We start from the raw sequence: 13061 nt of genomic DNA, 5'->3' as shown, positions 1-13061 counted from the left end.
AAACATGGACTTCAGCTAGAAGAAATTATAGCATGATTTATGAAGCAAACAGAAAAGCCTGGCTTCAGTGCTCGTCTCTGCTTCTCATGTGTCTGCTCATCACACCGTGAATCTACAGATGCTCCTTCTCCACCTTAACAAGAAAGGCCTCTTGATTGTTCCCCTGTGCTTGGAAATAATGTATAACTTGTATGTGCCTTTGGCTAGTCTCTGTTTATAATATGCAGCTCCGTTGACTTAATGTTTAATCTCTGAAATGGCCTGGGTCATGGCATTGACCCTCCACTAACTAAAGATAAACAATGTTATGCAGCCGTTGGTCTGTGAGTTGCTTTGTGGCAGCACATACTAGTTAGTCTGTCAGGGTTATTCAATAGTAATAACTATACTTATAATTTTCCCAGACTTTGGGTGGGACTTGGAGGAACTAAGGCTGGCCACACACTAAAACATGCCCATGTGACTGGCCAGCCCACTCTAGGAAGCTGGCGAAAGTTTTGGGCTTCTTGGTACCCACGTCAGCCAGTGGTGGTTCAACAACCTGTAGAGGTGAATCCAGTGCATCAGACAGTGGGAGGGGAGAGGGCCTGCCCCTGAGATGGCTAGAGCCTACGGATGCTTCACACCTTCTGTTGACACTTTATTCTTTACCCGCAATGGTGTGTGGTCCCATGAGTTCAAACTGGGTCCTGTAATCCTTTTACTAATCAAATTCTTAGAACAATTAATAATTTACACTTCACACCAAACTGAAGTCAGGAAGCTGTAATGCATTGAGCCACACTGACTGTTGGCACACATGTCAAGTTACCTCTGGAGACAGCAGCTGTCTCCAGTTGCACTGGCCAGTTACACAACATTAAAAAAAGAAACTGTAGGTATAATCGATATTTTCTAGTAAGTTTTTTTAAAGCTCTTTATTCTTAGGACGGATCCAAACCTTTTCTTGACAGGCTATTATCAAAGAGCTTCGCAGGTTTTGTGTCAGAACCTTCATTACCCCCCCTTTTAAGTTTCAGGAGAGAAAAGAAGAAATAATAACAAAGGAATTCTGAAAATTCTGAGTTTCGGAGACAAGCTCACATTCAGAGTCTAAGTGAGGTGTCCATTACCCTTTACAGTACAACTCCCTCAAGCCCCAGTGTCTATAACAGCGTCCCCACCACAACAGAGCCTCCCATCCTAACCCCAGACTCTCCCAGGCAACAAGTGCTGATGCCAAAGTACTGTCAACCATATCACCAAACAGACACAGTGGTCTACCAAAGTAGACACCGTGGCACCTTTTCTACTCCCTGAAACCTGGAGGTTTGTCTTCTGGAAGAAAGAGCAAAGGATAGCTTGTCTCCAGTGTTCATCAGTCAGACCTTGTCAGACACTGTGGATGAATAATTGATGTCATAGCGAAGCTCTAAGATGGTATTTTGCCTTGGAGAAAAGATTTCAGTGTTCAGTCTAAGCTGAACTTAAAGTCACAGTGACCCTCCTTTCTCAGGCTCCCCAGTCCTGGGACTACAGGTGTGTACCAACAGTTGAAGACAATGGGCCATTCTTCAGTAGCAGCCCTGATAGCTAATACCAGTGTGTGAGGACTAGGAATGGGGTTCCCACGCTAATAGAAGAGAATACCAACATCAGATGAAGGCACTTCATCACTACCACAGAATGAGAAAGGCCCTAACTTTTCCTCCTTTGAGAGACAGATGCAACACGTAAACACGTAATTACCAAATACTACATCCTCTGCCAACAGGACTAACTGCTTTTTCTCCAGTAATAGCAGTAGCTATTTCTTCATCTTCAGATCCTTGGGGTAAAAAAAAATATTAAAATACCCAAGTACTGACTTGTCCTCACACTAAGAGGGCACATGACATGCAAAATATACCTGCATCCTTGAGTTTCCCTAGACGTCACTCAAATTCCCTGTTTAAAATAAGCTCTTGTGTCTCCTAGTTTCCTCATGGAATGTGATATGCCCAAATTCTGGACTTTGTTAGAACAAAGCTTGTATGTTCTGCTTTGTTTTGTTTTGGTTTGGTTTTGGATTTTTTTGTTTTTGGTTTGTTGTTGTTGTTGTTGTTGGTGGTGGTGGTGGTGGTGGTGGTGGTTTGTTCAAGACAGGGTTTCTCTCTGTAGCCCCAGCTGTCCTGGAATTTGCTCTGTAGACCAGACTGACCTCAGACTCAGAGAGCCACTTCCTGGTTCCCTGTATATTCTTAATGACCGTTGGCTGGTAGCACTGACAAATTACTGACGAAATGGGATTTGAATATCATCTATAACATCTGACATACGCCAAAGAGATGGCTCAGCCAGTAAAAGCATTTGTTGTATAAACTTGATGACCTGAGTTCAAGTCCCAGAACCCACATAAAAGTGGAAGGAAAGACTGGATTCCACAAAGTTGTCCTCTGACCTCCACATGTACACACACATATGCCCATTCCCCAATAATAACAATTTTTTAACTTTAAAATTCCTAAGGTAAGATTTACCCTAAAACTTCTCATTGTAATTGTCATTGTTGAATTATTGTTGCTATTAGCTACCAAATAAATTGAATCAACTTTTGTCTCGGACATCCCCCAAAGTAAAGACGTTTCTAACCATTTCATCTGTTGAGGCAAGGGTATCCAGTTTGCATTTTTAGCACATTACACACAGAGGCCTCAATGGATTGTCACCTGTTTCAGTTTGTCATTTTTGTGAGCCTAGAAGTCTGCAATCAACCTGTCAGCAGGACGCAACTCCCTCAGAAAATTTCAGGGAGGAATCTCGGTCACAGTCGTGGTTTCACTTTTGTTGCTATGATAAAATCAGCTGACAACAAACGGCTTAAGGGAGAAAGGACTTGTTTTAGCTTGTACTTTATAGGTTGCAGTCCATTGCTGCGAAGGCAGGCAGGAGCTTGCAGTAAGTAGCTGGCCGCATCACATTCACAGTTAAAGGCAGAGGGAAATGAGTGCCACGCATGCGTACTTGCTTACACTCAGTTTAACTTCTCTGCTCACACACCATTCGGGATCCCTGCCTGAGAAGTGCGTGGTATCTCCCGTGGTGGGCTGGATCCTCCCACATCAATGAACATAAGGCAATCTCCACAGGTATACCCGTGGGCCAACCTAAAATAGTTCCTCACTGAATTTCTCTTCCCCAGTGGTCCTAGGCTGTGTCAAATAGGCAGTTAAAGTTAATCATCGAAGTTGGGAAAACATTTGCCGTGAACACGTGACAACCTTAGTTCTGATCCTCAAGTGAAAAGCAGAGTGTGACTGGGCACACCTGTAATGGTGCCAGGGAAGTGGAGACAAGAGAGTCCCTGGGGCTTGCTGGCCAGCCAGTCCAGACAGCTGGTGAGCTCCACATTCAACAAGAGACTCTAGTCACAAAGAGTAACAATAAGAAGAAGACGGAGAGTAATTAAGGAAGATACTCTGCACTGACCTCTGGCCTTTGGCCTTCTCCTGTCTGTCTGTCTGTCTGTCTGTCTGTCTCTCTTACACACACACACACACACACACACACACACACACACACACACACACACACACACTCAAGAAGATTCTAGGGAGGATCTCATTGCCTCCTTCCAGCGGCCATGCTTGCCACGCATTCTCAAATTCTCTGGCTTTGCATACTCCAGTCCCTGTCATGTGATGTTCCCCACTCAGAGTCTGTTTTCTCATCTTCTAAGGACAGCAGTCATTGGATTAAAAGCCCGTGTGAACTGATCTTCGCTCATTTTATATGTAAAGACTCTGTTTCCAAAGAGATCATGTTCTGTAGTTTCAAGTAGACACCAATGAACCAGTAAAAGACCTACCATATAAGACCGTTTTGAAAATTAAATTAGGGAGAACCTGTAAAGTACACAAGTAAACTAAAAGAAAAAAAACCCTCTTTGTTATTACTACTTCAGTTGTGAATTTGGAGCTGCTAAGAAGGTATAATTCACGAGTAATTCTCTTATTAAATGCAAGTGGTATTTCTTTTAGGTAATTAAATCAGTGAACGGTGACTGAACACCAGAATATGGGTTTTTTTTTTTTAAAGTACACCAAGTGCTCTCATTTCCATGTAGGTAGGGTTAAAAGCTAACTGCTGACTAACAAGCCTCCCCATGCTGTGCTGGAGAAGCATGCTCATTAACTAAGTGTGTATGTGGCTAATCATCCACAAGCACACAACTGGGGAGAGTCCAACCAAGAATGTTTAGCTGGTGTGGTAGCAGTCTGTCAAGAAAAGCTGTATCCAGCCAGCTGGATCCAGCTGGAAGAGTTGCTATGTGGGCTGGAACCAGCGAAGCCATAGAGGTACAACTGTCTAAGCTCTTGGTATCACAGCGTGTGTCAGACATGGAGCTACAAGGCTGAGTTTGTGGGGCTGGAGAGATGGCTCACTGGTTCAGAGCACCGGCTGCTCTTCCAGAGGACCTGGGTTCAATTCCCAGCACCCACATGACGGCTCACAACTGTCTGTAAGCATGTTCCTGGGTATCTGACACCTTCACACAGATACACATGCAGGCAATACACCAACATACATAAAAAAAAAAAGAGACTAAGTTTGTGCCTTGTTGATTTGGCCTCCTTATGATTGGCCTATTTCTCTCTTGGGGATGTGTGGTGGTTTGAAAGAAAATAGCTCCCAAAGAAATGGCACTGTTGGGAGGTGTGGCTTTATTGGAGTAGGCACGGCCTTGTTGGAGGAAGCGTGTCACTGAGACGGTGGCCTGTGAAGTCGCATACATGTGCAAGCTTTGCTCAGTGTGATACTCAGTCTGCTTCCTGCTGCCTGCATATCACTCTGATGCAGCTGTCTCTCCAGCACCATGTCTGCCTGCACACTGCCACGTCCCACCATGATGATAACGGACTGAACCTCTGTTCCGTAAGTGAGCCACCCAGTGAAATGTTTTCGTTTGTAGGATTTGCCATGGTCATGGTGTGTCTTCACAGCAATAGAAACACTAGCCAAGACAGGAGGGGAGTATTGACTCTGTCCTGAGCCTTTTCAGAAGTGAATACTTGTCTCTCTCTTTGCTGTTTTGGCCACCTTGATGAGTCTGCTACATGCTCCCACCATGATACACTGTTCTACCACAGGCGCAAAGTAATGAGTCTCTGACCTGGGATCAAAACCTCTAAACCTGAGAACCAAATGAACCTTTCTTTCTTAGCAGTTGATTTTTTCTGGATATTTTGTTATAGAAAGTAAAGGGCCAATCGCACAGGCCCATTCAGTACTTAGTAGCCACCTCAGGCATCTGATTCACTGTTGTAATGTTGAAAGAAGTTCAAGTCAATCTTACTTGAATTTATCATGACTCCAAATTACATCATTAGTGATTCTGATAACGTGAATGCCAAAGAGAAACTATAAAATGATTCCTTTAAGGGAAAAGACATATGGAGCTGCTTGGAGGGAGAGAGAGAAAGAGAGAGAGAGAGAGAGAGAGAGAGAGAGAGAGAGAGAGAGAGAGAGAGAGAGAGAGAGAGAGAGAGAGAGAGAGGTGGATGGAGCATGCAGCCCAGAATAGCCCAGAAGCATCAACAACAGCTTCCGGAAACTATTTTAAGAAGTGCCCTCTGGAAAAGAGCACCTGTGTCCCAGCCAACATCCAGTGCCATCCTCTGTATGAAATACCCAGCCACATCACTGACCACTGGAGCCTCAGACCCACCTGTGCACAGAGGAGCCGTCAACGCAGCAACGGCCCTGTTAACACTACACTCAACAAACAGCAGTACAGATCCACCTGAAACTAGTAGTTCTACAACAGCAGGACCTGAACATTCCAATGCAGATGAAGCAGAAGAAAATGACCCTAAAAATACCTTTATGAAGATGAGTGAGGCCCTTAAGGAGGAAATGAAAAAATTCCCTTAAATAAAATGGAGGAAAAGAACTTGAGGAGTTACCTCTAGAGCTGTGGCTTCACCTGCACCCAGAGGAGCAGCCACCTGAGCCTTGGGCCCCCCTGCACCTGGAGGAGTGACCACCGGAGGCTCTTCCCTGCCTGCACCCAGCAGAGCAATCAATGGAACCACAGACCCCCATCTGTACCAACTGAAGTCAGAGAGACCCCCCTGAAGAACAGGCTCTACCTGTACTGATGAAGGAAGATATGGACATTCAACAGTGTAAAACCACACTCAGCAACACAAAGAGCAGTACGGCTCCACCAGAAACCAAGAAAAAACAGACAGGGGAAGGAAACGGTTCGAGACTTAGAAACTGAAACAGAGGCAATAAAGAGAAAATAAACTAAGGGAACTCTGGAAATGAAAAAAAACTGGGTAAATGATCAGGAGCTACAGATGCAAGTATAAACAATGGACTATGAGAGATGGAAGAGAGAACCTCAGACATTGAAGATACAATAGCAGGAATAGGTTAATTGGTCAAATAAAATGTTAAATCCAACATATTTCTAGCACAAAATGTTCAGGAAATCTGGGAACCATGAAAAGATTGAACCTAAGAATAATAGGGATAGAAGAAGGAGAAGAAGTCTAGTGCAAAGGAGCAGAAAATATATTTGACAAAATCATAGTAAAAAACTTTCCCAACCTAAAAAAGGACATGCCTATGAAAGTACAACATACTTACAGAATACCAAATAGATTGGACCAAAAAAAAGTTCCTCCATCACATAATAATCATAACACTAAACATACAGGATAAAGAAAAAATATTAAGAGCTGCAAAGGAAAAAGGCTAAGTAACATATAAAGAATTACACCCAACTTCTCAAGGGAAACAATGAAAGCCAGATGGTCCCAGAGAGGAGTTATGCAGAAACTAAGAGACCACAGATGCCAGCCCAGACTCCTATACCCAGCAAAGCTTTTAATGACCATAGACAGAGAAAACAAGATATTCCGTGACAAAACCAGATTTAAACAATACCTATTCACAAATCCAGCCCTACCAAAAGTACTAGAAGGAAAACAGTGACCCAAGGAAGTTAGCTATACCCACAAAAAATGTGGGCAATAGAAAATCCCACACGAGAAAATCTCTAAGAAGAGAAACATGCACATACAATACCAACAACAACAAACAAAACAAAACAAAAAACCAGGAACTAGCCATCACTGGACATTATTATCCCTTAATATCAAAGGACTCAACTCACCTATAAAAAGACACAGGCTAACAGAATGGATATGAAGACAGAATCTATTCTTCTACAGCATACAAAAAACACCTCGATTTCAAAGACAGACATTACCTCAGAGTAAAGTGTTAGGAAAAGATTTTCCAATCAAATGGACCTAAGAAACAAGCTGGTGTTTCTTAATATCTATTAAAATAGACTTCAACCCAAAAGCAATCAAAAGAGATGAAGAAGGATATTTCATATTGGTCACAGGAAAAATCGATCAAGATGAAGTCTCAATTCTGAGCATCTATACCCACATTTGTAAAAGAAACATTACTAAAGCTTAAATCACACATCAAGTCCCACACACTAATAGTGGGAGACTTCAACACTGCATTCTCACTCAGGAGGAGTAGAAGGCTGGAAATAATAAAATTGAAGGCTGAAATCAATAAAATAGAAGCAAAGAAAACAATACAAAGAGTCAATGAGAAAAAGAGTTGGTTCTTTGAGAAAATCAGCAAGATAGATAAACCTTTATCCAAACTAACCAAAAGACAGATAGAAAATATTCAAATTAACAAAATCAGAAATGAAAATGGATACATAACAAAAGACACTGAGGAAATCCAGAGAATCATCAGGTCATACTTCAAAAACATATACTCGATAAATTGGAAAACTTAAAGGAAATGGACAATTTCTGGATAAATACCACATTCCAAAATTAAGTCAAGACCAGATAAACAACTTAATATACCTATAATCCCTAAGAAAATAGAAACAGTCATAAAAACTTTCCCAAACAACAACAAAAAGCCCAGGGCCCAATGGTTTCAGTACAAAATTCTATCAGAAGTTCAAAGAAGAGCTAATACCAATATTCCTCAAGGTGTTTCACACAATAGAAACAAAGGAACATTGCTAAAAGTCTACAGTAACCCTGATACACAAACCACACAAAGACACAAACACCTAAGAAAGAAAATTACAGACCATCTCCCTCATCAACATTGATGCAAAAATATTCAAGGAAATACTGGCAAACCAAATCCAAGAACAAATTAGAAAAATCATTCACTTTTGTCAAGTAGGCTTCTTCACAGAGATGTAGGGATGGTTCAACATACTAAAATTTGTCGATGTAATACACCATATAAACAAACTGAAAGAAAAAAACTACATGGTCATCTCATTAGACTCTGAGAAAGCCTTCAACAAAATTCAACACCTCTTCATGATAAAAGTCTTGGAGAGGTCAGGGATATGAGTAACATACCTAAACATAATGAAGGCAATTTACAGCAAGTCAACAGCCAACATCAAACTAAACGGAGAGAAACCCAAAGTGATCCCACTGAAATCAGAAACAGGCCAAAGCTGTCCACTTTCTCCATATCTATTCAATATAGTATTTGAAGTTCTAGCTAGACAACAAAAGGAGACACGGATACAAATTGGAAAAGAAAGAAGTCAAACTTTTGCTATTTACTGATTATATGACAGTATACATAAGTGATCCCCAAAATTCTACCAAGAAACTCCTACATCTGATAAACACCTTCAGCAATGTGGCAGGATACAAGATTAACTCAAAAAATTAGTATCCCTCCTATATACAAATGATAAATGGGATGAGAAAGATATCAGAGAAATATCATCCTTTACAATAGCCACAAACAACATAAAATATCTTGGGGTAACTGTAACCAAACAAGTGAAAGACCTGTATGACAAAAATGGTAAGTCTTTGAAGAACTAAACTGAAGAGGATATAAAAAAATGGAAAGATCTCCCATGCTCTTGGAAAGGCAGGATTAACATAGTTACAAATTGCAATCTTACCAAAAGCAAGCTACAGACTCAATGCAACCCCCATCAAAATCTCAGCATAATTCTCTACAAACCTCAAAAGAACAATACTCAGCTTCATGTGGAAAAACAGAAAACTCAGGATAGCCAATACAATCCTGTACAATAAAGGAACTTATGGGTGCATTACCATCCCTAACTTCAAGTTCTATTATACAGCTACAGTAATGAAAACAGCTTGGTATTGGCATAAAAACAGACAGGTGGACCAAAGAAATCTATTGAAAACCCTGATATTAACCCACACACCTATGATGACCTGATTTTTGACAAAGAAACTAAAATTATACAATGGAAAAAAGAAAGCATCTTCAACAAATGGTGCTGGCATAACTGGAGGTCGACATGTAGAAGAACGCAAATAGATCCATATCTATCACCAGGCATAAAACTCATGTCTATAACGTGTAGTCTTTCCCACCAGCTGCCTGGGTCCTGCTGCTGTCTCTGCCCCCAAATAACACATCGACACACTATATTAATTATAATGCTGTTGGCCGTTTGCTATGATTTCTTATAGGCTAGCTTTGCCTTAATTATTAACCCATAACTGCTAATCTGAGTATTTCCAAGTGGTCTTCTCTTACTGGAGAAAGGGTCCGGACCTCTTACTCCTCTGGTGTCCTATATCGTGACTCACTGTGCCTCTCTTTCCCAGAATCCTCCTCAACTCCTAGTCCCACCTATCTTGCTTCCCTATTGGCCAACAGTGCTTTATTCAACAACCAATAAGACAATATACACAGAAGGACTTCTCCCATCACAAGTTCAGATGGATCTAAGACCTCAATATAAACTCAGCCACACTGAACTCATAGAAGAGAAATTGGGAAGAGAACACTTCCTAAATATACACCAGTAGCACAGACACTGAGAACAACAATGAGTAAATTGTTGAAACTGAGAAGCTTCTGTAAGGCAAAGAATGTGATCAAAAAAACAAAATGGCAACCTACATAATGGGAAAAAATATTCACCAACTCCACATCTGACAGAGGGCTGATCTCCAAGATATACAAAGGACTCAGGAAACTAGTCATCAAAAGATCAAATAATTCAATTGAAAAATGGGCTACAGACATAAACGTAATTCTTACTTAACAAAAGAAACTCAAATGCCTGAAAGACATTTAATGAATTGCTCAGCATCCTAATACATCAGGTAAATGCAAATCAAAATAACTCTGAGATACCATCTCATACCTGTCAGAATGGCCAAGATCACAAACTCTCATGATAACGTATGCTGGAAAGGTTGTGGAATAAGGGGAACATCCTCCATTGCTGGTGGGAATGCAAACTTGTACAGCAGTTTTGGAAATCAGTATGGTGGTTTCTCAGAAATGTGGGAATAAGTCTACCTTAAGATTCAGCAATACCACCTCTTGGGCACATACCCAAAGGATGCACACTCACAGCACAAGGACATTTGTTCAACTATGTTCATAGCAGCATTATTCATAAAAGTCAGAACCTGGAAACAGCCCAGATGCTCCTCAGTCAAAGAATGGATAAGGAAAAATGTGGTACAATGTACAATGGAGTACTACTCATTGGTTAAAAAAAATAATAATGATATCTTGAAATTTCATTGATATCTTGAAATGGATTAACTAGAAAGAAAACATCCTTTAGTGAGGTAACTTAGATCCAGAAAGACAAACATGGTATGTACTCACTCATAAGTGAATATTAGGCATAAAGCAAAAGATAACCAGTCTACAGTCCACAACCCTAGAGAAGCTAGGACCTTTATTCAGTAACTGATGGAAGTAGATGTAGAAATACACAACTATCCACTGGTGTGAGCTCCTGGAGTCCAGTCAAAGAGAGGAAAGAGGTATAATACAAGCAAAGGAGTCAAGACCAGGATGGGGAAACCCACAGAAACAGCTGGCTCGAGGCAGTGGGAGCTCACTGACTCTGGACTGACAACTGGGAAACCTACATAGAACTGAACTAGACTCTCTGAATGCAGGTGACAGTGGGTGGCTTGGGAAGTTTCGGGGGTTACTGGCAGTGAGACCAAAATCTATCCCTAATGCATGAACTGGCTTTTTGGAGCCCATTTCCTATGGAGAGATACCTTCCTCAGTTTAGACACAAGGGGAGGGCCTTGGTCCTGCAGCTATGTGGTGATGGGGCAGGACTTCGTTGACTCCCCATGGGAGGCCTTACCCTCTGTGGGGAACAAAATAGGGGTGGGATAAAGGGAGGGTGGGGGTGCAGAAGGAGGGGAGAGTGGGGACTGGAATTAATATATAGAAAAAAAGAAATAAAAGCTTTACCACAAAAAAAGTGTGACTAGTGTGTGTATAGGAAACAATACCCACTATGTGCATTTTCAGGCGTTTATTGTGGGCCTTGGAATAATTTCTCTCAGATAAATGAACTACTGTATTTGAAGATGATGTTTGGGGAGGTAATCGTTTTCAGTGAAAGCATGGTGGTTACAATTTCATGATGGGATGAGTTAGTATCCTTCCCACTAGAGACAAGTGAACTGACCTGCTACCTCACACCCAGTATGAGCTCATTTTTTCCTATAATTTAAGCAACTTTAAGATAGATCTGCTATTTGCCAATAAATCTTCCCAACAGAAGCCAGATACATTTTCTTTTCAGAACACTAAGCGTAACCCATCAGCAGGTTTACTATTTCAAGCCTCTGATGAAGTTCAAAGAAACCACACTGCTTAGAATATGCAGAGAAACCTTGGGAGAGGGGGGTCAATATTGAGAAATCTATTTACTTTCTTTCCCTGCCAAGTTCCTCCTCCTAGGGCTCAGCTCTTTTATGCAATAGGCCCTAGGATCTATTTTCAAAATAGATTTCAAATAACGTGCCTCTGTCCTGTTCAGAATCACTACCAGAAACTTGAAGCCTCATCTCCCTACTTACTCCACAATGAACTTCAGTGCTGCAAGCCATCGAATACCTCTTAGTGATGGAAACAGCATTCCTGTCATCGGGCTTGGTACCTACTCAGATCCTAGACCGGTATGTACATGTGCGCTGTGTGTTGTCGTCGTTTTGTGTGTGTGTGTGTGTGTGTGTGTGTGTGTGTGTGTGTGTGTGTGTGAAAGGACTTCTCCACACAGTCACCACACAGAAATGAGTCTGCATAGAATAATCCTTCCCTCCTTGAAGTTTGGGGCCATCATTGCTTCCCTGAGTGGTAGCGCATGCTATAAAAGTGGTGAGCATGATGGAGCCAAACTGGTCACTTCATGATGACCGGGAAGAGGACATGAAGTGAAGCGGTGTTGTCAGAGAAGCAACATCGGGGTCTTTCCGAGGTCCATGTGTGGTCACGTCACATTTCCATTCCCTATCAACGGCAAATTCCATGTTCCTTACCCTGCACTCCAAGCCTTCGTAAGTTAGCTGACTTGTCAGTCCAGCCCACCTGCCGTTATCATTCTCCCTACCTGCAAATCAGGATCTAGGGCTGAGGACATGGCCAGGTGGGTGAAGTGTCAACTTCACAAATGTGAGGACCTGCTTTGGGACCCCTGGCACTCACATTAAAAAGCCAGGCATGGTGGTGTGTGCCTCTAACCCCAGTGTTGTTGGAGCATGACAGGTGATTCCCAACGCCTCATTGGTGAGCTAGTCTAGGCAAAACCTGGAACTCCAGATTCAGTGAGAGACCTTGTCTCCAAACAAAACAAAACAAATGGATAAGAATAACAGAAGACTATGGGGCTGGCGAGTTTGGCTCAGTAGGTAAAGGGACTTGCAGTCAATCTGATAATCTGAGTTAAAAACCCTGGGACCAACATAGTAGAAGGAGAGAGCTGACTTCCACAGGTTGTCCTCTGCCTTCCACAACTGCACCACAGAAAGTACCTGAAATAGACCCCTGACCTTCACATACACATTCACAGGTGAGTGTATTCTCACAAACAAATGTATGTATATATATATGTGTGTGTGTGTGTGTGTATGTCATTTACACATTTACACATCTCATTTACTTTGCATGCATACAGACAGACTCAAAACAAAACAAGACTATGATCTGAGTTTTTTAGTAACTCTCCCATGACAACATCTTTGAACACACTGTCTTGT

At 41.8% G+C, this 13061-nt stretch overlaps 1 protein-coding gene across 1 annotated transcript in view; it reads left to right on the top strand.

The window, feature by feature from the left end:
* Positions 1 to 13061, top strand: part of Akr1d1 (aldo-keto reductase family 1 member D1) — a 74374-nt gene that overhangs the window by 24859 nt on the left and 36454 nt on the right. The window contains exon 2 of the mRNA XM_021234289.2: positions 11846 to 11984. Coding sequence (XP_021089948.1) covers positions 11892 to 11984 — 93 coding nt within the window. The 5' untranslated portion in view covers positions 11846 to 11891. The remainder of the gene's footprint in view (positions 1 to 11845; positions 11985 to 13061) is intronic.

This window comes from Mesocricetus auratus, unplaced genomic scaffold (genome assembly GCF_017639785.1).
Source record: "Mesocricetus auratus isolate SY011 unplaced genomic scaffold, BCM_Maur_2.0 Super-Scaffold_100019, whole genome shotgun sequence".
Lineage (NCBI taxonomy): Eukaryota > Metazoa > Chordata > Mammalia > Rodentia > Cricetidae > Mesocricetus > Mesocricetus auratus.
This window is presented reverse-complemented; position numbering and strand designations above follow the sequence as displayed.